Source organism: Lonchura striata, chromosome 29 (genome assembly GCF_050655825.1).
Source record: "Lonchura striata isolate lonStrDom1 chromosome 29, ASM5065582v1, whole genome shotgun sequence".
Lineage (NCBI taxonomy): Eukaryota > Metazoa > Chordata > Aves > Passeriformes > Estrildidae > Lonchura > Lonchura striata.
The window spans coordinates 4,153,350-4,179,660 of NC_140731.1; the positions used below are offsets into that span (position 1 = coordinate 4,153,350).

General features: G+C 57.6%; 2 protein-coding genes across 7 annotated transcripts; both read right to left on the reverse strand.

The window, feature by feature from the left end:
• Positions 1–30: 30 nt before the first annotated feature.
• On the reverse strand, positions 31–4,681 carry MYL6 (myosin light chain 6). Of its 2 annotated transcripts, XM_077788633.2 has the most exons (7): positions 4,638–4,681; positions 4,177–4,204; positions 2,771–2,914; positions 1,686–1,859; positions 1,045–1,122; positions 899–937; positions 31–491 (listed from the first exon to the last, which is right to left on the reverse strand). In XM_077788633.2, exons 1-6 carry the CDS (start codon positions 4,638–4,640, stop codon positions 909–911), a joined length of 456 nt encoding a protein of 151 aa, XP_077644759.1. In that variant the 5' UTR covers positions 4,641–4,681; the 3' UTR covers positions 31–491; positions 899–908. The 2 variants fall into 2 exon arrangements, with proteins under 2 accessions (XP_077644759.1, XP_077644760.1); XM_077788634.2 differs by lacking the exon at positions 899–937.
• A 2,402-nt stretch (positions 4,682–7,083) lies between these two features.
• LETMD1 (LETM1 domain containing 1) lies at positions 7,084–24,767 on the reverse strand. 5 transcript variants are annotated; one of them, XM_085562944.1, is made up of 9 exons: positions 24,612–24,767; positions 24,013–24,191; positions 22,780–22,895; positions 22,241–22,315; positions 18,023–18,209; positions 12,622–12,723; positions 10,964–11,116; positions 10,257–10,353; positions 7,084–8,897 (listed from the first exon to the last, which is right to left on the reverse strand). In XM_085562944.1, the coding sequence occupies exons 1-9, from the start codon at positions 24,713–24,715 to the stop codon at positions 8,816–8,818; spliced, it is 1,095 nt and encodes a 364-aa protein (XP_085419070.1). In that variant the 5' UTR covers positions 24,716–24,767; the 3' UTR covers positions 7,084–8,815. The 5 variants fall into 5 exon arrangements, with proteins under 5 accessions (XP_085419070.1, XP_085419071.1, XP_085419068.1 ...); XM_085562945.1 differs by having other exon boundaries at positions 22,241–22,323; XM_085562942.1 differs by lacking the exon at positions 7,084–8,897 and having other exon boundaries at positions 9,431–10,353; positions 22,241–22,323.
• Between the last annotated feature and the right edge of the window lie 1,544 nt (positions 24,768–26,311).

Below are 26,311 nucleotides of genomic sequence, written 5' to 3' on the forward strand. Positions count from 1 at the left end.
GGACGCACACACGGGGTGGGGGGCACAACAGCCGTTCCCAAAATTTATTGGATGCTGTGGAGCAATAATTTAGCCGGTGGGGCTGAGGTGGGGGGGCTTTGGGGGGTCGGGGGGCTTTGGGGACGTGGTGGCGGTGATGGAAAAACGAGGGAAAAGGCACAGAAGTGAGTGAGGAGGGGACAGAGGATGATTTGGGGGGGGCACACAATGGTGGGGAGGGGTCTTCAGCCGCTCAGGGGGCAGAGAATGATTTTGGGGGGGACACAATGGTGGGGAGGGGTCTTCAGCCGCTCAGGGGGCAGAGAATGATTTTGGGGGGGGCACACAATGGTGGGGAGGGGTCTTCAGCCGCTCAGGGGACAGAGGATGATTTTGGGGGGGACACAATGGTGGGGAGGGGTCTTCAGCCTCTCAGGGGGCAGAGAATGATTTTGGGGGGGACGCAATAATGGGGAGGGGTCTTCAGCCGCTCAGCACCATCCGGACGAGCTCTGCGGAGAGAAGAGAGGAAATGGGGGGTGAGGAGGGGTCTGCCGGGCCCCCCACCCCAAACCCCGCAGAGAGGCAGGAAAACCAAAAGTCAAAAAGAGCGCAGGGAGGACCCGGCAGCCCCGCTGGCACTGGGGGCTCCTGCAGCCCCCTCCCCAAATCCAACCCTGGCGCACGGGGGGGCTCCATGCAGAGGGGCATGCGGGGGGCACAGGGGGGGCTGCACCAAGGGGGGGGCGAGAGCATCGACCAGGACCAGGCAGCCTTTTTTTTTTTTTTTGCATTAAAAAATAGATATTAAAAAAAAAAAAAGACACCAGGGCAGGAAGAAAAAAAAGGAAGGAATGGAAAAAAACCAAAAAAACCAAAAATTGGAAGTAACTGAGGAGGGGGCGGGGGGAGGCGTTACCCCTGCGGCGTCACCCTGACAAGATGTGTCGCACAAAGGCTGGGGGGAAGGAACGAGACGTGATGGTCAGGGAGGGGAGTGGGGGCGTGGGTGACCCCCCGGGACCCCCCCGGGACCCCCGGGACCCCCGGGACCCCAGACCTCACCTTCGTAGTTGATGCAGCCGTTGCTGTCCTCGTGGCCGGCCACGAGCTGCTCCACCTCCTCCTCCGTCATCTTCTCACCTGGGGGACACCCACGCGTCACCCTGGGGGGCTGGGGGGCACCCTGGGGTCCCTGGGGGGGCTGGGGGGGCATTCCAGGGGTCCCTGGGGGGCTGGGGGGGACACTCTGGGGGTCCCCAGGGCTTTGGGGGGTCCTCAAAGGCTCAGATTGGTGCCACCAGGGCACCCCTGGCACCACCCCTGGGACCCCTGAGGTACCTCCAGGACCCTCAGGGCACCCAGACCCCCCCTGGCAGCACCCCTGGGACCCCCAGAGCACCAGAACCCCCCAATCTCAGGGGGCTGGCAAAGGGGGCCGGGGGCTGGCAGGGGGGGCTGGGGGCAACCTCGGGGCTCTGGGGGCAACCTCAGGGCTCTGGGGGAAACCTCGGGGCTCCAGGGGCTGGCAAAGGGGGCTGGGGGCAACCTCGGGGGGTCTGGGGGCTGGCAGAGGGGGCTCAGGGCTGGCAGGGTCCTGGGGCTGGCAGGGGGGTCTGGCAGGGGGGTCCCGGGGTTGGCAGGGGGGTCTGGCAGGGGTCCCGGGGCTGGTGAGGGTCCCGGTTCTGGCGGGGGTCCCGGCTCACCCAGCGTGACGAGCACGTGGCGGATCTCGGCGCCCATGACGGTGCCGTTGCCCTCCTTGTCGAAGACCCTCAGCCCCTCCACGTAGTCCTCGAAGCAGCCCTGGTCCTTGTTCTTGGCGATGGTCTGCATCATGGGCAGGAACTGCTCGAAGCTCAGCGTCTTCACGTTCATCTCTGCGGGACGGCGAGCGTGCTGGGGAACGGGAACGGGAACGGGGAATGGGGGAATGGGGGAAAGGGAACGGGAACGGGAACGGGGAATGGGGGAACGGGGAACGGGAACGGGGAATGGGGGGAACGGGAACGGGGGAACGGGAACGGGGGAACGGGAACGGGAACAGGGGAACGGGAACGGGGGAACGGGAACGGGGGAACGGGGGAATGGGAACGGGAATGGGGGAACGGGAATGGGGGAACGGGAACGGGGGAACGGGGGAACGGGAACGGGGGAACGGGAACGGGGGAACGGGAACCGGGGAATGGGAACGGGAACAGGGGAACGGGAACAGGAACGGGGGAACGGGAACGGGGGAACGGGAACGGGGGAACGGGAACGGGGGAACGGGGGAATGGGAACGGGAATGGGGGAACGGGAACGGGGGAACGGGAACGGGGGAACGGGGGAACGGGAACGGGAACGGGGGAACGGGAACGGGGGAACGGGAACGGGGGAACGGGAACCGGGGAATGGGAACGGGAACAGGGGAACGGGAACAGGAACGGGGGAACGGGAACGGGGGAAGGGAACGGGGGAACGGGAACGGGGGAACGGGAACGGGGGGAACAGGGGAACGGGGGAAAGGGAACGGGGGAATGGGGGAAAGGGAACGGGGGAATGGGAACGGGAGAACGGGGGAAAGGGAACGGGGGAAAGGGGGGAACGGGGGGAATGGGGGAAAGGGGAACCGGGGAACGGGAACGGGGGAACGGGGGGAACGGGGCTCCCAGGGGAAAGGGGAACGGGGCTCCGGGGCTCCTGAGGGAATGGGGCTCCCGGGGGAACGGGGGGAACGGGGCTCCGGGGCTCCCGGGGGGAACGGGACTCCCAGGGCTCCCAGGGGGAACGGGGGGACCCCCCGGCTCACCGTCGCTTTTGGGGTTGCCCAGCACCTTCATCACCTCGGCGTTGGTGGGGTTCTGGCCCAGCGCCCGCATCACGTCCCCGCACTGGCTGAACAGGATCTTCCCGTCGCCCGTGCGGTCGAAGAGCTGGAACGCCTCCTTGAACTCTGCGGGACCCCCGGGGCGGTCAGAGACCCCCGGGACCCCCGGGGTGAGTCAGGGACCCCCGGGGTGAGTCAGGGACCCCCGGGGTGAGTCAGGGACCACCGAGGCGGTCAGGGACCACCGGGGTGAGTCAGGGACCCCCGGGGTGACTCAGGGACCCCCAGGGTGACTCAGGGACCACCGGGGTGAGTCAGGGACCCCCGGGGCGGTCAGGGACCACCGGGGTGAGTCAGGAACCACCGGGACCCCTGGGTAAGTGAGGGGCCACCGGGACCCCCCGGGGCAGTCAGGGACCACCGGGACCCCTCCCCAGGGTCACCACGGGACCACCGGGACACCGGGACCTTCTCCAGGGTCAGAGGCCCAGGGACCCCAAACCCCGCGGGACCCCCGTGACAGCAGCACCGGGACCACCGGGACCTGCCCCGGGTCAGCACGAGACCACCGGGACCCCCCCTCAGAGACCTCAAACACACCCGGGACCCTCCCTCAATCTCAGCGGAGCCGTGACCACCGGGCACCGGCAGCCCCGGGGCACAGCGACCCCGGTGTTAGTACAGCCGGGACCCCCGTGACAACACCACCGGGACCCCCCGGGAACACCGGGACCACCCCCGGTACTCAGCACCTCGGGGAGCCCGGAGCCGCATCCCCGGGACCCCGGACTCCTTCAGACCCCCCCTCTGCGGCCGCGGGTCGGGTTTCGCTCTCCGCTGGGATCCGGTTCCCGCCGGGATCCGGTTTCCCGGTAGGATCCGGTTCCCGCTGGGATCCGGTTCCCGGTGGAACCCGACCCAGCCGGGATGCGGGTCGGGCCCTGCCCTCGGGGATGCTGCCGGTGCCCGCTGGATCCCGGCGGGTCCCGGGAGGAGCCCGGCGGGTCCCGGGGCACCGGGAGCGCTCAGGAATGCGCGGCTCCGCCCCGCAGGAATGCGCGGCCGGCGCGCGCCTTGCCCAAATAAGGGCAAATTGGCCAAGAAGGGCCCGAACCCCCCCGGTGTCCCGGTTCCGGTCCCTGTCCCGGTCCCTGTCCCGGTCCCTGTCCCGGTTCCCGCCCCGGTTCCCGCCCCGGTCCCGCAGCCCCCATCCCCGGTCCGAGCGGCTCCGCCCGGGCCGGACTCTGCCCCGGAAAGCCCCGCCCGAGGCCGCGCAGGAAGCACCGGGAGCGGCGGGGCCGGGCCGGGGGATCCCTCCGCCGTGCCCCGAGCCCGGGGCGGCTCCGCTCCCGGTGCCCGGTGCCCGGTGCCCGGTGCCGGTCACTCACCCGCGGTCTGCTCCTCCGAGAAGTCGCACTGCGGGGAGAGCGCGGCGGTCAGCGGGCACCGGGCGGGCACCGGCGGCGCCATCCCCCGCGGACGGAGCGGCCGCCCGCGCCCGGTGCCCGCCCGGTGCTCCCGGTGCCGCCCGCGCCATCCCCGCCACAGCCTCCCCCCGGTGCGACCCCCGGTGCGACCCCCGCCCGCGCATCCCCGCCCCGCCCGCCGCTCCCGGTGCCGCTCCCGGTGCCCATCCCAGTGCCGGTGCCCGCCCGGTGCCGCTCCCGGTGCCCGTCCCGGTGCCGCTCCCGGTGCCCATCCCGGTGCCGGTGCCCATCCCGGTGCCCATCCCGGTGCCGGTGCCCATCCCGGTGCCGCTCCCGGTGCCCATCCCGGTGCCGGTGCCCATCCCGGTCCCGGTGCCCATCCCGGTGCCGGTGCCGCTCCCGGTGCCGCTCCCGGTGCCCACCATGGCGGCGGCCGCTCCCGTCCGTTCCTGCGTGTTCGGGCGTCACCGCGCGCTGCGTCACGGCGCTAATGAGGCTGATGAATATTCATGAGGGGGCGGGGCAGGGCCGGGACACGCCCCTTTCCCGCGGGGAAGGTTTTGGCTAAAGATGGGCACGAGGCTGCCACCGCACCCACGGGAGACACCGCACCCATGGGACACCGCACCCACGGGGGACACCGCACCCACGGGACACCGCACCCACGGGACACCCCACCCACGGGACACCCACAGCACCCACGGGACACCCCCAGCACCCACGGGGGACACCCCACCCATGGGACACCGCACCCACGGGACACCGCACCCACGGGACACCCCCACCCATGGGGACACCCCACCCACGGGACACCCGCAGCACCCACGGGACACCCCCAGCACCCACGAGGCTGCCACCCCACCCACGGGACACACCCAGCACCCATGGGACACCGCACCCATGGGACACCGCACCCACGGGACACCCCACCCACGGGACACCCCACCCACGGGACACCGCACCCACGGGACACCCCACCCACGGGGGGACACCCCCACCCACGGGACACCCCACCCAGGGGACACCCCACCCACGGGACACCCGCACCCACGGGGGACACCCCACCCACGGGACACCCCACCCACGGGGGACACCCCACCCACGGGGGACACCCCACCCACGGGACACCCCACCCACGGGACACCCCACCCACGGGACACCCCCACCCACGGGACACCCGCACCCACGAGGCTGCCACCCCACCCACGGGGGACACCCCACCCACGGGACACCCCCACCCACGGGGGACACCGCACCCACGGGACACCCCACCCACGGGACACCCGCACCCACGGGGGACACCCCACCCACGGGACACCCCACCCACGGGGGACACCCCACCCACGGGACACCCCACCCACGGGACACCCCACCCACGGGACACCCCCACCCACGGGACACCCGCACCCACGAGGCTGCCACCCCACCCACGGGGGACACCCCACCCACGGGACACCCCACCCATGGGGACACCCGCACCCACGGGGGACACCCCCACCCATGGGGACACCCCACCCACGGGGGGACACCCCCACCCACGGGACACCGCACCCACGGGGGACACCCCACCCACGGGACACCCCACCCACGGGACACCCGCAGCACCCACGGGGGACACCCCCACCCACGGGACACCCCCAGCACCCACGGGGGACACCCCCACCCACGGGACACCCCACCCACGGGACACCCCCACCCACGGGACACCCCAACCCATGGGACACCCGCACCCACGGGACACCCCCACCCACGGGACACCCCCACCCACGGGACACCCGCACCCACGAGGCTGCCACCCCACCCACGGGGGACACCCCATCCACGGGACACCCCACCCATGGGGACACCCGCACCCACGGGGACACCCCCACCCACGGGGGACACCCCCACCACCCACGGGGGACACCCCCACCCACGGGGGACACCCCCACCCACGGGGGACACCCCCAGCACCCACGGGACACCCCATGGGGGACCCCGCCCCGCTCCCCACAGGGACACCCCCAAAAGGACCCCAGGGCCCCAGTGTGACCCCAGTGTGACCCCGGTGTGACCCCATGACCCCAGATCTGACCCCAGTGTGACCCCAGTGTGACCCTGGTGTGACCCCAGTGTGACCTGGGGTCACCCCCCATCCCAGGGCTCCCGCAGGGACCCTTTCTATTTTCTATTTTCTATCTTCTATTTTCTATATTCTATTTTCTATTATTTTCTATTTCCTATTTTCTATTTTCTATTATTTTCTATTTATTTTCTATTTTCTATTTTCTATTTTCTATTTTATTTTCTATTTTCTATTTCCTATTTTCTATTTTCTATTTTATTTTCTATTTTCTATTTTCTATTTTCTATTATTTTCTATTTTCTATTATTTTCTATTTTCTATTTTCTATTTTCTATTTTATTTTCTATTTTCTATTTTCTATTTTCTATCTTCTATTTTCTATTTTCTATTTTCTATTATTTTCTATTTTCTATTATTTTCTATTTTCTATTTATTTTCTATTTTCTATTTTCTATTTTCTATTTTCTATTTTATTTTCTATTTTCTATTTTCCATTTCCTATTTTCCATTTTCTATTTTATTTTCTATTTTCTATTTTATTTTCTATTTTCTATTTTCTATTTTCTATTTTCTATTATTTTCTATTCTATTTTCTATTTTCTATTTTATTTTCTATTTTCTATTTTCCATTTCCTATTTTCCATTTTCTATTTTATTTTCTATTTTCTCTCTCATTTTCCTGCGTTACCCTCCAGGCTCTGGCTGGTCCCGGCCCATCCCACGTCCCCTCCGGGCCCTCCCAGCTCCTTCTCGGCTTTTCCCGTTTATTTTCACTTTTTCCACCCATTTTGCGAATACAAAGCTTCTCTTCCACGTCACATTTTTTATTTTCCCCCAGCCGTGCCCGGGGAGAACGGGCACGTTCCCAACGGCTCCTTTTTCCCGAAAAATGCCGAATTTAAGGGGAATATTTCAGTGGAAAAAGAAAAGAAATGGTTAAATGAGACGCGGCTTCGGAAAGGAGAATCCGCCGCTGGCCCCGTGGCCACCGGTGCCGTGTCCCGGGGGCTCCGGGAATTTTGGGGGATCCGGGAATTCCGGGGGATCCGGGAATTCCGGGGGGCTCTGGGAATTCTGGGGGGCTCTGGGAATTCCGGGGGATCCGGGAATTCCGGGGGGCTCTGGGAATTCTGGGGGGCTCTGGGAATTCCGGGGGATCCGGGAATTCCGGGGGGCTCTGGGAATTCCGGGGGATCCAGGGATTCCAGGGGGCTCTGGGAATTCCGGGGGGCTCTGGGAATTCCGGGGGATCCAGGGATTCCAGGGGGATCCAGGGATTCCGGGGGGATCCAGGGATTCCGGGGGGATCCAGGGATTCCGGGGGGCTCTGGGAATTCTGGGGGGCTCGGGGAATTCCGGGGGATCCAGGGATTCCAGGGGGCTCCGGGAATTCCGGGGGATCCAGGGATTCCGGGGGATCCAGGGATTCCGGGGGGATCCAGGGATTCCGGGGGATCCAGGGATTCCAGGGGGATCCAGGAATTCCGGGGGATCCAGGGATTCCGGGGGGATCCAGGGATTCCGGGGGGCTCTGGGAATTCCGGGGGATCCAGGGATTCCAGGGGGATCCAGGGATTCCGGGGGGATCCAGGAATTCCGGGGGGCTCTGGGAATTCTGGGGGGCTCTGGGAATTCCGGGCGCTGCTCAAGCCCTGGGAGGGGCCGGGACATTTAGGAGTGTTCAGGAGAGAAAAGGGACGGAGGAAAACGCTCCAGGGAGTGAGGGCCAGCAGATCCCAGGGGAACATCCCAAAAATCCCACAGGAACACCCCAAAAATCCCACAGGAACATCCAGCAGATCCCAGGGGAACATCCCAAAAATCCCAGAGGAACACCCCAAAAATCCCAGAGGAACATCCCAAAGATCCCAGAGAAAAACCCAACAGATCCCACGGGAACATCCCAAAGATCCCACAGGAACATCCCAAAGATCCCACAGAGCATCAGGAGACCCCCCAGGAACATCAGGAGACCCCCCAGGACCATCAGGAGACCCCACAGGAACATCAGGAGACCCCATGGGACCATCAGGAGACCCCCCAGGACCATCAGGAGACCCCCAGGACCATCAGGAGACCCCCAGGAACATCAGGAGACCCCCAGGCCCATCCCAGCTCACGGAGCCGCTCGCTCTCCCCGCAGTTAACGAGCTGCAGTTCATCACTGCAGTTAATTAACGACCGCAGTTAATTAATGACTGGCGCAGGGATCTCCAGCTCTCCAGGCCGTGCCCGCGGCTCCGGGCGACGGGCACAGGAACGGTGTGGGCGCGGGGCCACCCCGGGGTGCCCGGCAGGGTGGGTGGGCATGCAGCCACCCCGGGGTGCCCGGCTGGGCAGGGTGGGCATGGGGCCACCCCGGGGTGCCCGGCAGGGTGGGCGCGGGGCCACCCCGGGGTGCCCGGCTGGGTGGGTGGGCATGGGGCCACCCCGGGGTGCCCGGCTGGGTGGGTGGGCGCGGGGCCACCCCGGGGTGCCCGGCTGGGTGGGTGGGCGCGGGGCCACCCCGGGGTGCCCGGCTGGGTGGGTGGGCGCTCACCGGGCGCTCACTCCGGGGGCTGCCCGGCGTTGAGGGCCAGCAGGACCATGCTGTGCACCAGCAGAGACGCCTCCGAGGCTGCGGGGCACAGCGGGGTGAGGCTGGCACGGCACTGGGGCACTGGAGAGCTGGGGGTGCTGGGGCACTGGGAGCACTGGGGGCACTGGGGCACTGGGGCACTGGAGAGCTGGGGGCACTGGGGGCACTGGGAGCACTGGGGGCACTGGGACACTGAGGGCACTGGAGAGCTGGGGGCACTGGGGGCACTGGAGAGCTGGGGGTGCTGGGGGCACTGGGAGAACTGGGGGCACTGGGGCACTGGGAGAACTGGGGGCACTGGGGGCACTGGAGAGCTGGGGGTGCTGGGAGCACTGGGGGCACTGGGGGCACTGAGAGCACTGGGGGCACTGGGGGCACTGGGGCACTGAAGAACTGGGGGCACTGGGACACTGAGGGCACTGGAGAGCTGGGGGCACTGGGAGTGCTGGGAGTGCTGGGGGCACTGAGGCACTGGGGGCACTGGGAGCACTGGGGGCACTGGGGGCACTGGGAGCACTGGGCGCACTGGGGGCACTGGGAGCACTGGGGGCACTGGGGGCACTGGGCGCACTGGGGGCACTGGGGGCACTGAGAGCACTGGGGGCACTGGGAGCACTGGGGGCACTGGGAGAACTGGGGCTGGGGTGAGAGTGGCACTGGGGGCACGGGGGGTGTTGGGGTGGGCACTGGGTGGGCACTGGGTGGACTGGGAGCCCTGTCAGGGGCACTGGGATGGGCACTGGGGGCACTGGGAGAACTGGGAGAGCTGGGGCTGGGATGAGAGTGGCACTGGGATGGGCATTGGGGGTGCTGGGGTGGGCACTGGGTGGACACTGGGTGGACTGGGAGCCCTGTGAGGGGCATGGGGGAGGGTTCTGGGTAGACTGGGGGGCACTGGGGGGCACTGGGGGTGCTGGGGTGGGCATAGGATGGGGTCTGGGTGGGCTCTGGGTGGACTGGGCAGCACTGGGGGGCACTGGAAGAACTGGGGTGGGCACTGGGTGGACTGGGAGCCCTGTGGGGGGGTTCTGGGGGCACTGGGGGCACTGGGAGAGCTGGGGCTGGGATGGGAGTGGCACTGGGGGCACTGGGATGGGCACTGGGGGTGCTGGGTGGGCACTGGGTGGACTGGGCAGCACTGGGTGGGGGCAGTGGGGGCACTGGGGGCACTGGGAGAGCTGGGGCTGGGGTGGGAGTGGCACTGGGGGCACTGGGAGTGGCACTGGGGGTGCTGAGGTGGGCACTGGGAGCACTGGGATAGGATGGGATAGGCTGGGATGGCACTGGGGGCACTGGGATGGCACTGGGGCGCCCATGCCAGGCCCGTGCCAGGCCCGTGCCAGGCCCGTGCCAGGGCGGGTTTTGGGCACGGCTGCCCGGGCAGAGGGGCGCGGGTACCTTGGAGCTCCTGGGACAGCCGCAGCCACCGCTCCAACCACGCCTGGCACGCGGCCGGGCACAGCTGAGAGCAGCAGAGCCCACGCAGGAAACACGCCTGGGGAGACACGGGCATGGGCACACGGGCACACGGGCACGGGTGGGCACACGGACATGGGCACGGCATGGGCACACAGACACGGGATGGGCACACGGGAGGGGCACACAGACACGGGATGGGCACACAGACACGGGAGGGGCACACAGACATGGGCATGGCATGGGCACATGGGCACACGGACATGGGTGGGTACACGGACACGGGCACGGCATGGGCACACAGACACGGGTGGGCACACGGACACGGGCACACGGACACAGACATGGTATGGGCACATGGACACGGACACGGCATGGGCACACAGACACGGGCACTCGGACACGGGTGGGCACATGGACATGGCATGGGCACATGGACACAGCACGGGCTCACAGGATGGGCACACGGAGACAGGACAGGCACATGGGTGGGCACACAGACACGGTGGGCACATGGACACGGGCACTTGGACATGGTGGGCACACGGACACGGTGGGCACACGGACACGGGCACTTGGACACAGTGGGTACACGGACACGGTGGGCACACGGACACGGGTGGGCACACGGGTGGGCACACGGCGGGCACACGGTGGGCACACGGCGGGCACACGGCGCGGGCTCTCACCGCCCGCAGCTCCTCCTCCCGCAGCTGCGCGGTGCCCAGGCGCCGCAGGGCCGCGTCCAGCAGGCGGATCTGCCGTGCCAGGCTGCGCAGGCGGCGCCGCTGCACGAAGGCGGGCAGCAGCGGGCACGGCTGCAGCGCCCGGCTCAGCGCCCGCTGCGGGGACAGCGCTCAGCGCCCGCGGGCGACAGCCGCAGCGGGATCCCAAAATCCACACCCCAAAACCCGCACCCCAAAATCCACACCCCAAAATCCCCAACCCAAAACCCGCACCCCAAAACCCGCACCCCAAAACCCACACCCCAAAATCCCCAACCCAAAACCCACACCCCAAAACCCACACCCCAAAATCCCCAACCCAAAACCCACACCCCAAAATCCCCAACCCAAAACCCGCACCCCAAAATCCACACCCCAAAATCCACACCCCAAAATCCACACCCCAAAACCCACACCCCAAAATCCCCAACCCAAAACCCGCACCCCAAAACCCACACCCCAAAATCCACACCCCAAAACCCGCACCCCAAAATCCCCAACCCAAAATCCACACCCCAAAACCCGCACCCCAAAACTCACACCCCAAAATCCCCAACCCAAAACCCGCACCCCAAAATCCCCAACCCAAAACCCACACCCCAAAATCCACACCCCAAAACCCACACCCCAAAATCCACACCCCAAAACCCGCACCCCAAAACCCACAGCGGGATCCCAAAACCCGCACCCCAAAACTCACACCCCAAAACCCACACCCCAAAACCCGCACCCCAAAACCCACACCCCAAAATCCACACCCCAAAATCCCCAACCCAAAACCCGCACCCCAAAATCCCCAACCCAAAACCCGCACCCCAAAATCCCCAACGGGATCCCAAAACCCACACCCCAAAATCCACAGCGGGATCCCAAAATCCCCAACCCAAAACCCACACCCCAAAACCCGCACCCCAAAATCCACACCCCAAAATCCACACCCCAAAACCCACACCCCAAAACCCACAGCGGGATCCCAAAACCCACAACCCAAAATCCACAGCGGGATCCCAAAACCGACACCCCAAAACCCACACCCCAAAATCCACACCCCAAAACCCACACCCCAAAACCCACAGCGGGATCCCAAAACCCACAACCCAAAATCCACAGCAGGATCCCAAAACCGACACCCCAAAACCCGCAGCGGGATCCCAAAATCCCCAACCCAAAATCCCCAACCCAAAATCCCCAACGGGATCCCAAAACCGACAACGGGATCCCAAAACCCGCACCCCAAAATCCACAGCGGGATCCCAAAACCCACAACCCAAAATCCCCAACCGGGGTGCACTGGGCAGATTTTGGGGTGCACTGGGCAGGTTTTGGGGTGCACCTGGCAGGTTTTGGGGTGCACTGGGCAGGTTCTGGGGTGCACCTGGCAGGTTTTGGGGTGCACCTGGCAGGTTTTGGGGTACACCTGGCAGATTTTGGGGTACACCTGGTCAGATTTTGGGGTGCACCTGGCAGATTTTGGGGTACACCTGGCAGGTTTTGGGGTACACCTGGCAGATTTTGGGGTACACCTGGCAGATTTTGGGGTGCACCTGGCAGATTTTGGGGTACACCTGGCAGATTTTGGGGTACACCTGGCAGATTTTGGGGTGCAGCCGGGCTGAACTCACCACATGATCCACGTGGAGGTTGCTGAGCATCAGCTGCGAGCCCGAGAAGGAACTTCTGACCTCCAGGAGCTGTGCCAGCTGGGGCTGGGCACCTCCCTGCACCTGCCAGAGCCAGGTGGGCACAGGTGAGACCCCCCTGCACCTGCCGGAGCCAGGTGGGCACAGGTGAGACCCCCCTGCACCCACAGGAGCCAGGTGGGCACAGCTGGCACCTCCCTGCACCCTCAGGAGCCAGGTGGGCACAGGTGAGACCCCCCTGAACCCACAGGAGCCAGGTGGGCACAGGTGAGACCCCCCTGCACCCACAGGAGCCAGGTGGGCACAGCTGGCACCTCCCTGCACCCTCAGGAGCCAGGTGGGCACAGGTGAGACCCCCCTGCACCCTCAGGAGCCAGGTGGGCACAGGTGAGACCCCCCTGCACCTGCAGGAGCCAGGTGGGCACAGGTGAGACCCCCCTGCACCCACAGGAGCCAGCTGGGGCTGGGCACCTCCCTGCACCTGCCGGAGCCAGGTGGGCACAGGTGAGACCTCCCTGAACCCGCAGGAGCCAGGTGGGCACAGGTGAGACCCCCCTGCACCCGCAGGAGCCAGGTGGGCACGGCTGGCACCTCCCTGCACCTGCCAGAGCCAGGTGGGCACAGGTGAGACCCTCCTGCAACTGCCGGAGCCAGGTGGGCACAGGTGAGACCCCCCTGCACCCACAGGAGCCAGCTGGGGCTGGGCACCTCCCTGCACCTGCCGGAGCCAGGTGGGCACAGGTGAGACCTCCCTGAACCCGCAGGAGCCAGGTGGGCACAGGTGAGACCCCCCTGCACCCGCAGGAGCCAGGTGGGCACGGCTGGCACCTCCCTGCACCTGCCAGAGCCAGGTGGGCACAGGTGAGACCCTCCTGCAACTGCCGGAGCCAGGTGGGCACAGGTGAGACCCCCCTGCACCCGCAGGAGCCAGGTGGGCACAGGTGAGACCCCCCTGCACCCACAGGAGCCAGGTGGGCACAGCTGGCACCTCCCTGCACCCACAGGAGCCAGGTGGGCACAGGTGAGACCCCCCTGCACCTGCCGGAGCCAGGTGGGCACAGGTGAGACCCCCCTGCACCTGCCGGAGCCAGGTGGGCACAGCTGGCACCTCCCTGCACCTGCCAGAGCCAGGTGGGCACAGGTGAGACCCCCCTGCACCTGCCGGAGCCAGGTGGGCACAGGTGAGACCCCCCTGCACCTGCCGGAGCCAGGTGGGCACAGGTGAGACCCCCCTGCACCCTCAGGAGCCAGGTGGGCACAGGTGAGACCCCCCTGCACCTGCCGGAGCCAGGTGGGCACAGCTGGCACCTCCCTGCACCCTCAGGAGCCAGGTGGGCACAGGTGAGACCTCCCTGAACCCGCAGGAGCCAGGTGGGCACAGCTGGCACCTCCCTGCACCCACAGGAGCCAGGTGGGCACAGCTGGCACCTCCCTGCACCCACAGGAGCCAGGTGGGCACAGGTGAGACCATTTTTGTGACAATTTTGGTTTCTTTTTGTGACCATTTTGGGTCAATCTTGGGTTCATTTTGTGACAATTTTGGGTTCACCTTTGGGTTCATTTTTTGACTATTTTGGGTTCATTTTCTGACCATTTTGGGTTCATTTTGTGACAATTTTGGGTTCGTTTTGTGACAATTTTGGGTCCTTGGGTTCATTTTGGGTCCATCTTGCGTTCACCTTTGGGTTCATTTTGTGACAATTTTGGGTCAATCTTGGGTTCATTTTCTGACCATTTTGTGTCCATTTTTGTGACCATTTTGCGTTCATTTTGTGACCATTTTGGGTTTATCTTGGGTTCGTTTGGTGACAATTTTGGGTTCATTTTCTGACCATTTTGGGTTCATTTTGTGTCCATTTTGTGTCCATTCTGTGTCCATTTTGTGTCCATTTTTTGGCCATTTTGGGTCCATTTTTTGACCATTCTGTGTCCATTTTGTGTCCATTCTGTGTCCATTTTTGGACCATTTTTGGACCATTTTGGGCTCACCAGGGGTGCAGCCCTGGCTGTGCTGCCCGAGGTGGATCCACTGCGGATATTTTTAATAAATCCCTCATTTATTCTTTAGCTCTGTCCACTCTCCACTCCCACCTTGGGTTAAACAGTTTGAGAATTTTTATTTTATTTTCACTCTCGTGTGAAGGGTGAGACAATACAGATGTTATCATTCACGTCATTACAATCAGAAGCTAATTCTTAATTTAATAGCTTCTTAATCACAAGCTATTTCTTAATTACAACACATTTTAAGTATTTCTTGGCCTATCAGCTTTTGCCACACCATACTGCAAATGCTTTAAAGCAAATAATCTAAAATTATCCCTCCTGGGTCCTAATATAATGTATTTTTCATAGTTTTATTTCTCTAAAGTATCTATTTTTTTTTTTTGGTAAGGCCATTTTTTGAAATTTGTTTCTAGTTCAATTTCTTTCTCAACAGCATTTACCTCATTCTATAACATTTTTAATCAATATCTCCAATCTCAAAGTTTATATATAAACGTATGCCATAAAAACTTTGAATTAAATTTTAAAGGATTTTCTACAAATCCCACACTGCCAGAGCCCTGAGGGAAATGTGGGAAATGGATTTGTAAATTTTGGAGAAGCAGAACTGTGAAAAATGCATTTTAGTAGCAGCCACGAGGGGTAATTTTAGATGATTTTTAATGATTTTAGATGATTAAGGCATTTACAGCATGGTGTGGCAAAAGCTGATAGGCCAAAAAAAAATGCTTATAATGTACGGTAATTAGGAAATAATCAAAATTATTTCTGATTGTTCCTTCTGAGGGTGATGGTGAGAAGAGAATAAAAAAAGGGAATCAAAGATTTGAAAGCATCTCTCCGTTTCCCCAGCTCTGGGTGAGAAAAGTTTGATGATGTCACAGCCTGGGAAAATTGGGTCAAATTTCCCCCAAATCAGCCTGGGCACAAACAATGAAATGCAATTATTAAAAACAACCCGCAGGCGTTGTTCTCCTAGAATTGTTATTCTCAGAAAATTGTTATTTTTTGGTTATTATTCTTGTTATTCTCATACCATCGTTCGTAAGTGGGAGTCTTGTTAATTAGCCAATCAAGTGAAATGCATTGATTAATTAACCGATCAGGTGATATGCACTGATTAAGTGACCAATCAGGTGAAATGCATTGATTAATTAACCGATCAGGTGATATGCACTGATTAAGTGACCAATCAGGTGAAATGCATTGATTAATTAACCGATCAGGTGATATGCACTGATTAAGTGACCAATCAGGTGAAATGCATTGATTAATTAACCGATCAGGTGATATGCACTGATTAAGTGACCAATCAGGTGAAATGCATTGATTAATTAACCGATCAGGTGATATGCACTGATTAAGTGACCAATCAGGTGAAATGCATTGATTAATTAACCGATCAGGTGATATGCACTGATTAAGTGACCAATCAGGTGAAATGCATTGATTAATTAACCGATCAGGTGATATGCACTGATTAAGTGACCAATCAGGTGAAATGCATTGATTAATTAACCAATCAGGTGATATGCACTGATTAAGTGACCAATCAGGTGAAATGCATTGATTAATTAACCGATCAGGTGATATGCACTGATTAAGTGACCAATCAGGTGAAATGCATTGATTAATTAACCGATCAGGTGATATGCACTGATTAAGTGACCAATCAGGTGAAATGCATTGATTAATTAGCCAATCAGGTGAAACACGCTGATAAATTAGCCAATCAAGTGAAATGCATTGATCAAGTGACCAATCAGATAAAATATATTGTTTAAATGACCAATCAGGTGAAATGCATTGATCAATTAACCAATCAGGTGACATGTACTGATTAATTGACCCATCAGGTGAAATACATTGATTAATTAACCGATCAGGTGATATGCACTGATTAAGTGACCAATCAGGTGAAATGCATTGATTAATTAACCGATCAGGTGATATGCACTGATTAAGTGACCAATCAGGTGAAATGCATTGATTAATTAACCGATCAGGTGATATGCACTGATTAAGTGACCAATCAGGTGAAATGCATTGATTAATTAACCGATCAGGTGATATGCACTGATTAAGTGACCAATCAGGTGAACTGCATTGATTAATTAGCCAATCAGGTGAAACACGCTGATAAATTAGCCAATCAGGTGAAATGCATTGATCAAGTGACCAATCAGGTGAAACCAATTGATTAAATGACCAATCAGGTAAAATATATTGTTTAAATGACCAATCAGGTGAAATGCATTGATTAATTAACCAATCAGGTGACATGTACTGATTAAGTGACCCATCAGGTGAAATGCATTGATTAAGTGACTAATCAGGTAAAATGTATTGTTTAAATGACCAATCAGGTGAAATGCATTGATTAATTAGCCAATCAAGTGAAATCAATTGATTAAATGACCAATCAGGTGAAATGCACTGATTAAATTACCAGTCAGATAAAATGTATTGTTTAAAGGACCAATCAGGTGAAATCTGCTGATTAATTAACCAATCCAGTGAAATGCATTAAGTGACTAATCAGGTCAAATGCATTAATTAAGTGACTAATCAGGTGAAATGTATTGACTGAATGACCAACCAGGTGAAATGCATTAATTAATTAGCCAATCAGGTGAACTGCATTGATTAATTAGTCCATCAGGTGAAATGCATTGATTAATTAGCCAATCAGGTGAAATGTATTGGCTGAATGACCAACCAGGTGAACTGCATTGATTAATTAGCCCATCAGGTGAAATGCATTGATTGATTAGCCCATCAGGTGAACTGCATTGATTAATTAGTCCATCAGGTGAACTGCATTGATTAATTAGTCCATCAGGTGAACTGCATTGATTAAATGACCAAAAGCCTGCTCTCGTGCCTCTCAGCTTCCTGACTTTTTGTCATTCCTTACTAAACAGTGTGCAGTGACTTTAATTTGTTAATTTAGGGATTATTTTTAATTTTAAAATTAACGTGGGCCGGCCCTGCACCTTTCCCTACTCCATCCACAGCTGCACAGCCTCCCCCATTTTCTACCTAATAACTGCTAAAATAAAATAAACAAACTTCCCACAACGGGACCAGCTACAACAGTTCCCCTGTTATCCAACATCCAGCTAAAAAAACCAACAAAAAACCAAAATAAAAACCCATTCTCCCCACCACAACAGGAGAACCCAACCCCATAACAAAGACCGCTGATATTACCTCACTCTTAACCCCCCCCCAAAAAAAAAAACCCCAAAAATGAATTTATTTCATTTAACACATCAGATTATTAATTATATATATAAAAATAAATATTTAACCGTACTTGCCCAAACGTTCCCCCCGTTTCAAAGCCCAGCCCGGGGCGGGGGGTGGCACAGACCTGGGCACAGAGCTGCAGCAGGAGGTGCCGGGGCTGGGGCTCGGGCAGGGCGCGCGCCGCCCGCGCCAGCGCCCGCAGCACGGCCGGGTGGGCGGCGCGGCGGCGGCGCTCGGAGGCGGCCAGGAACTCCTGCTGCTGCCCGGGCGTCCAGAAGTGCCGGAGCAGGAGCTGCCGGGGGAAGAAATACCTGGGAAAACAGAGAGGGCATCGGGCAGGGCAGGGGCACCGGGCTGGTGCCACGGCAGGGCGTCCCCAGCGGGGAAACGATCAGCGCTGAGCCCACGAGTCACAGAGGCTGAGCAATCTCTGCATCAGGAATGGCACCACTGACAAACCCATTTAGACCTATTTGGTCCTCTAGTTAAAAATTAAAAACCATCACCACGTGCTTTCTCTGGGAAAAGCTGTGAGAAAACTCAGAGAAAAGAACTGCAATCTTGTCTGGAATAAACGGAGAACGTTGCATTAATGACGTTGGCTCGACGTGTGTTCTGTCCTGTGCAGCTTTCCTGTCTCATGAGGACCCTGGATTTGGAGAAACCCATTGCTTTGATAGACAGTCATGATACATGTAGACCTATTTGGTCCTCTAATTAAAAATTAAAAACCATCACCACGTGCTTTCTCTGGGAAAGGCTGTGAGAAAACTCAGAGAAAAGAACCAGGAACAATTCTCATCTTCACTGCTGCACCTGCTGTTGTGAACATGTGCAATGTGTTGTGGAAATTTGTTTACCAATCTCTGGCACAGGTTGCCCGGGTTGGCACCAACCGTGGGCAGCCAGGAGCTCCAGCTGCTGGCATCTGGAGGTGCCGGATCAGGAGATGCTGAAGGAAGAAACATCTGGGAAAACAGAGAGGGCATCGGGCAGGGCAGGGGCACCAGGCTGGGCAATGATCAGCGCTGAGCCCACGAGTCACAGAGGCTGAGCAATCTCTGCATCAGGAATGGCACCACTGACAAACCCATTTAGACCTATTTGGTCCTCTAATTAAAAATTAAAAACCATCACCACGTGCTTTCTCTGGGAGAGGCTGTGAGAAAACTCAGAGAAAAGAACTGCAATCTTGTCTGGAATAAACGGAGAATGTTGCATTAATGACGTTGGCTCGACGTGTGTTCTGTCCTGTGCAGCTTTCCTGTCTCATGAGGACCCTGGATTTGGAGAAACCCATTGCTTTGATAGACAGTCATGATACATGTAGACCTATTTGGTCCTCTAATTAAAAATTAAAAACCATCACCACGTGCTTTCTCTGGGAAAGGCTGTGAGAAAACTCAGAGAAAAGAACCAGGAACAATTCTCATCTTCACTGCTGCACCTGCTGTTGTGAACATGTGCAATGTGTTGTGGAAATTTGTTTACCAATCTCTGGCACAGGTTGCCCGGGTTGGCACCAACCGTGGGCAGCCAGGAGCTCCAGCTGCTGGCATCTGGAGGTGCCGGATCAGGAGATGCTGAAGGAAGAAACATCTGGGAAAACAGAGAGGGCATCGGGCAGGGCAGGGGCACCAGGCTGGGCAATGATCAGCGCTGAGCCCACGAGTCACAGAGGCTGAGCAATCTCTGCATCAGGAATGGCACCACTGACAAACCCATTTAGACCTATTTGGTCCTCTAATTAAAAATTAAAAACCATCACCACGTGCTTTCTCTGGGAGAGGCTGTGAGAAAACTCAGAGAAAAGAACTGCAATCTTGTCTGGGATAAATGGAGAATGTTGCATTAATGACGTTGGCTCGATGTGTGTTCTGTCCTGTGCAGCTTTCCTGTCTCATGAGGACCCTGGATTTGGAGAAACCCATTGCTTTGATAGATAGTCATGATACAGGTAGACCTAATTGGTCCTCTAATTAAAAATTAAAAACCATCACCACGTGCTTTCTCTGGGAAAGGCTGTGAGAAAAATCAAAAAAAGAATGAGGAACAATTCTCATCTTTACTGGCCGCACCTGCTGTTGTGAACATGTGCAATGTGTTGTGGAAATTTGTTTACCAATCTCTGGCACAGGTTGCCCGGGTTGGCACCAACCGTGGGCAGCCAGGAGCTCCAGCTGCTGGCATCTGGAGGTGCCGGATCAGGAGATGCTGAAGGAAGAAACATCTGGGAAAACAGAGAGGGCATCGGGCAGGGCAGGGGCACCAGGCTGGGCAATGATCAGCGCTGAGCCCACGAGTCACAGAGGCTGAGCAATCTCTGCATCAGGAATGGCACCACTGACAAACCCATTGCTTTTATACCTACAGGTAGAACTAACTGGTCCTCTAATTAAAAATTAAAAACCATCACCACGTGCTTTCTCTGGGAGAGGCTGTGAGAAAACTCAGAGAAAAGAACTGCAATCTTGTCTGGAATAAACGGAGAACGTTGCATTAATGACGTTGGCTCGACGTGCGTTCTGTCCTGTGCAGCTTTCCTGTCTCATGAGGACCCTGGATTTGGAGAAACCCATTGCTTTGATAGATAGTTATGATACAGGTAGACCTAATTGGTCCTCTAATTAAAAATTGCAGGTCCTCTAATTAAAAATTAAAAACCATCTCCACTGGCCAATTAAGTAACCACCCTTTGGTAAACAATCCAGAACACATTGCACATGTTCACAACTGCAGGTGCAGCCAGTGAAGATGGGAATTGTTTTGATGCAGAATTTCTGAGAGAGAGAGGAAAGGATTTATGTCTGGTGAGAACTGAGCTGCCCCTCAGACCAGGCCCCTGAAAAGTGCCTTGGTGAGGCCTCGAAGCCTTTGATGCAGTAAGAAATTAATTGTGGCCCAGTTAGAAATGATGTTCAGGTAACTACAAAGTAATGAGCTGAGTGTGGATTAGGGTGGAGCTGCAGTGTGAAAAGCCTCACCACCTTAAAGCAAAAACAAACAATGTTGGCTTGCCAATCAGAGTGCCTTTGTAAGCTGTAAACTGTATGGAAGTGTATAAAAACTGCAATCTTGTCTGGAATAAACGGAGAACGTTGCATTAATGATGTTGGCTCGACGTGTGTTCTGTCCTGTGCAGCTTTCCTGTCTCATGAGGACCCTGGATTTGGAGAAACCCATTGCTTTGATAGATAGTTATGATACAGGTAGACCTAATTGGTCCTCTAATTAAAAATTAAAACACCATCTCCACTGGCCAATTAAGAAATCACCCTTTGGTAAACAAATCCCCTTTTCCCATGGCTCATGTTCACAACTGCAGGTGCAACCAGTGAAGATGGGAATTGTTTCTCATTATTTTCTCTGATTTTTCTCACAGCCTCTCCCAGCAAGGCCTGGGAAGGTTGTGCTGCTCTCTGTGGCCAGGGGACAGCAGAACTGCCAAATCCCAGAGGTTTTTATTTTATTCTTATTACTGTGTGTTAATATTTATTAATATGATTATTATATTATGTTGTATTAAGTTATAGGATTATTATTTATCTTATTAAATTATTTCAATTGATTCCATGATTCCTCTGGGTGGGAGGAGCTGGAAGCTGGGCTGGCAATCCAGCACTCAGGAGCTGGCATTGGCAATCCAGCTCTCAAAATTTGGCACTGCCAATCCAGCTCTCAAAATCTGGCACTGCCAATCCAGCTCCCAGATCTGGCACTGCCAATCCAGCACTCACAATCTGGCATTGCCAATCCAGCACTCAGAATTTGGCACTGCCAATCCAGCTCCCAGATCTGGCACTGCCAATCCAGCACTCACAATCTGGCATTGCCAATCCAGCTCCCTGATCTGGCACTGCCAATCCAGCTCCCAGATCTGGCACTGCCAATCCAGCACTCACAATCTGGCACTGCCAATCCAGCTCCCAGATCTGGCACTGCCAACCCAGTTTGTTACCAGACCCTCAGGAATCCATCGAGGCTGTTGGAACACCACTTGTGCTACATGATAAAGAAGAGGCTGCAAAGTGAATACCAGGAGCAGGGATTGGATGCACAGGGCTGTGAAATGCCTGGAGGTGAGCAACCACCCCTCTGAGAAATGCAGGCAGAGAATGAGCAACGAGAGCAAGGCACCAACCCCGACGTGGAGCTGCAAATGTAGAAATCCTGTGCTTGTAGAATCCATCAACATTTGTGTAATGTGAACAACAAACAGCTCCTGCTCCATCACACCTGCCAGCTGCTCAGGAGCCCTGGGTTTCCCAAAATATTCCTCCTCCCAGGGGGAGATTCCTGCCTCCAGAACACCCCCGCAGGGAATTTGGGACTGGGTACTCACATCAGCAGCAGGACCAGGAAGTTGGCGAAGGGGGGGATGGAGATGATCCCGATGGGAATGATCTTCAGCAGGTCCCTGCGGAACTGCCGGGGAGCACAGTCAGCACCAGGCTCCCAAAAACCCCAAAAAAACCCAAAATTCCCCTCCCCGTGCTGGCTGCAGCTCCCACTCCCGGGTTTTGGGCAGGGAGGGTGTCCCCGAGGAGCTGCAGCCGCTCCTGAGGGCAGAGGGGGCAGAGATGGGGCAGAGAGGGCAGAGATGGGGCAGAGAGGGGGCAGAGATGGGGCAGAGATGGGGCAGAGGGGAGGGGAAGGGAGACAGAGATGAGGCAGAGGAGGCAGGGATGAAGCTGAGGAAGAGGAGGAGGCAGGGATGAAGGCGAGGAGGACAAGGCAGGGATGAAGCTGAGGAGGAGGAGGAGGCCGGGATGAAGCTGAGGTGAGGAGGAGGAGGCCGGGACGAAGCTGAGGTGAGGAAGAGGAGGCAGGGATGAAGCTGAGGTGAGGAGGAGGAGGCAGGGATGAAGCTCGGGCCCTGACCTGCCGCAGCCGCTCCAGCTCGCGGTACGGGAGCTGCTGCGGGCTCAGCTGCAGCTGCGCCATCCTGGCCCGGATCCTCCGCACCTCCTGCAGCTCCAGGAACAGCGCCCGCAGCCCTGCAGGGACACGGCTGCATCAGGGACCCAGCCCGCTGCTGCACGGCTGCTGCACCGCTGCAAACAGAGCCCTGCTGCTGCTCCTGCACCGCTGCAAACCCTGTCCTGCTGCTGCTGCTGCACTGCTGCAAACAGTCCTGCTGCTGCTGCACGGCTGCAAACAGAGCCCTGCTGCTGCTGCTGCACCGCTGCAAACAGAGCCCTGCTGCTGCTGCTGCACCGCTGCAAACCCTGTCCTGCTGCTGCCCTGCTGCAAACAGAGCCCTGCTGCTGCCCTGCTGCAGAGTCCTGCTGCTGCTGCACCGCTGCCAACAGAGCCCTGCTGCTGCTGCTGCATCGCTGCAAACAGAGCCCTGCTGCTGCTGCTGCTGCTGCACCGCTGCAATCCCTGTCCTCCTTCCCAGAGCTGGGATTGCTTTTGGGACCCAGATTTTGGGTCCCCCATCAGCCCCCCTTTTCCTTGGGTTCCCCTTTTTGTAGCACCCCAAAAAAGTCAGTTTTTCACACCCCCTTTTCTTGACCCACCCCTTTTTGCAACACGCCAAATAAAGTGATTTTTTCAGCCCCCCTTTCCAGAACACCCCAAATGTAGTGATTGTTTCACACCCCCTTTCCGGAACACCCCACATGTAGTGATTGCAGCCCCCCTTTTTTGGGACACCCCACATGTAGTGATTGCAGCCCCCCTTTCCGGACCACCCCAAATGCAGTGATTGTTTCACACCCCCTTTTCAGAACACCCCAAATGTAGTGATTGTTTCACACCCCCTTTTTGGAACACCCCAAATGTAGTGATTGTTTCACACCCCCTTTCCAGAACACCCCACATGTAGTGATTGCAGCCCCCCTTTCCGGACCACCCCAAATGTAGTGATTGTTTCACACCCCCTTTTTTGGAACACCCCAAATGTAGTGATTGTTTCACACCCCCTTTCCAGAACACCCCACATGTAGTGATTGTTTCAGCCCCCCTTTTTTGGGACACCCCACATGTAGTGATTGCAGCCCCCCTTTTTTGGGACACCCCACATGTAGTGATTGCAGCCCCCCTTTCCGGACCACCCCACGCTCTCTGCCCGTGTCGGGACCCCCAGCGGGGCTCCCCGCGGGCTCTGACCTGTTTTGAAGGTGCTGTGGAGGACGAAGAAGCGGGGGAAGCTCCGCTCCAGGAACCGCTCGTAGCGGGCGTTCGCCCGCCGGGCGGCGGCGGCCACGGCGGCCACGAGGGCGCGGGAGGAGACGGAGCGGCCCGGGCAGCGGCAGAGCTGCGAACACACCGGGGAAAGCACCGGGGAGCTGCGCCCCCGGCCCCGCCTGAGCTCCCGGTGCCCGCGGGGAGGGGAACTGGGGGAACTGGGAACCCCCCGGGCTGGGCTGGGAACCGCGGTCCCGGTGGGTGCGGGATTCCCGTGCCAGGCTCGGGCAGCGGAGGGCCCTAACGGGAGGCACCGGGCGGGGAACGGCAGCGCCGTAACGGAGACGCGCCGCGGTAACGGGGCCGCACCGAGGGACTGCGGAACAGCGTGGGGGGGACACGGCCGGGACCGGAGGGAGCCGGCGAGGACGAGGGGGGTAACGGGGAGGGGCGCTCGGCGAGGAATCGGTGTTTGGGAGGGCTGCGGGCGGTATCTGGCGGCCGGTGTTCGGGTCTCCCTCAGGGGAGCGCGTCCCGGGCGGTGCCACGGGGCACGGCCGCCCCGCGGGGCCCCCGCTCACCTGGACAGGCCCAGCGGGAGCCGCGGCTGGCCCCGAGCGGGGCGCAGGGCGGCGGCGCCCAGCCGCCAGAGGCCGCCCCGGGCCGCGGCCCCGGGCAGCGCCATCTTGGCGGGGCGCCGGCGGCGGTCACGTGCGCCTCCGAGCGCTGATTGGCTGCCGCGCCGGAAGTGCGCGCGGGCCGGGGGTTCCGGGCTCGGCCTTGAACCCCCGCATTTCCGTTCCCCCGGTCCAATTTCATTACTCTAATTGTAGGATTAATTTTATAACCATTTTATTAATATTAAACTTTTAACAATTTTAACTGTCCTAACTCTAAACTTTATTACTCTGTTATAACCATTTTATTATTATTAAACTATTAACAATTTTAACTGTCCTAACTCTAAACTTTATTACTCTAATTGTATGATTATTTTTATAACCATTTTATTATTATTAAACTATTAACAATTTTAATTGTCCTAACTCTAAACTTTATTACTCTAATTGTATGATTATTTTTATAACCATTTTATTATTATTAAACTTTTAACAATTTTCAAAACCAAGCGATTGGCGTTTTTCACAACGCGAAAAATGCAGATGTTACGATTGGCTTTTCGCAAATGTTGCAATGAATGTTATATGTGTGACGTTAGAAAGTGATGCTGCGTTAATTTTCTTAATTAGTGTGTTAAATAGAGTTTTAAGTTCCAATATAAAGTTCAAATCGAGATACAGAAAACACGTCAACGGGAAAGGAAAAAAAAAGGACAATAAAACCAAAAAGGTCAAAGGGCGAAGGTGTGGCCGGGGCAGAGCGCTGTTCTTTGGCTTAATTAATCCTTGTTAATCGATTGATCTATAATTAGCCTCCCTGTTACGTGCAGTAGATATGATTTTCGCCATTTTCAATACGATGTTTGGGACATGGAATATTTGTTGGCGTGTCACACGTTCGGGTCAGGGCTGCCCCGGCCTGGCAGGTGAAACCGGGCGTGTGGAAACCTGATGGACACCAAACGAGGCCAGGAGATGGAGATGGACCATGGATGGAGATCATGGACCATGGATGGAGCACATGGACCATGGATGGAGAACATGGACCATGGATGGAGATCATGGACCATGGATGGAGATCATGGACCCGGGATGGAGATCATGGACCTGGGATGGAGATCATGGACCATGGATGGAGAACATGGACCATGGATGGAGATCATGGACCATGGATGGAGAACATGGACCCGGGATGGAGATCATGGACCATGGATGGAGATCATGGACCTGGGATGAAGATCATGGACCTGGGATGGAGATCATGGACCATGGACCATGGATGGAGAACATGGACCTGGGATGGAGCACATGGACCATGGATGGAGAACATGGACCATGGATGGAGATCATGGACCCGAGATGGAGATCATGGACCATGGATGGAGATCATGGACCCGAGATGGAGATCACGGACCTGGGATGGAGAACATGGACCATGGATGGAGATCATGGACCTGGGATGGAGCACATGGACCTGGGATGGAGATCATGGACCCGGGATGGAGATCATGGACCCGAGATGGAGATCATGGACCATGGATGGAGATCATGGACCCGGGATGGATCTCATGGACCCGGGATGAAGATCATGGACCCGAGATGGAGATCATGGACCATGGATGGAGAACATGGACCATGGATGGAGATCATGGACCCAGGAT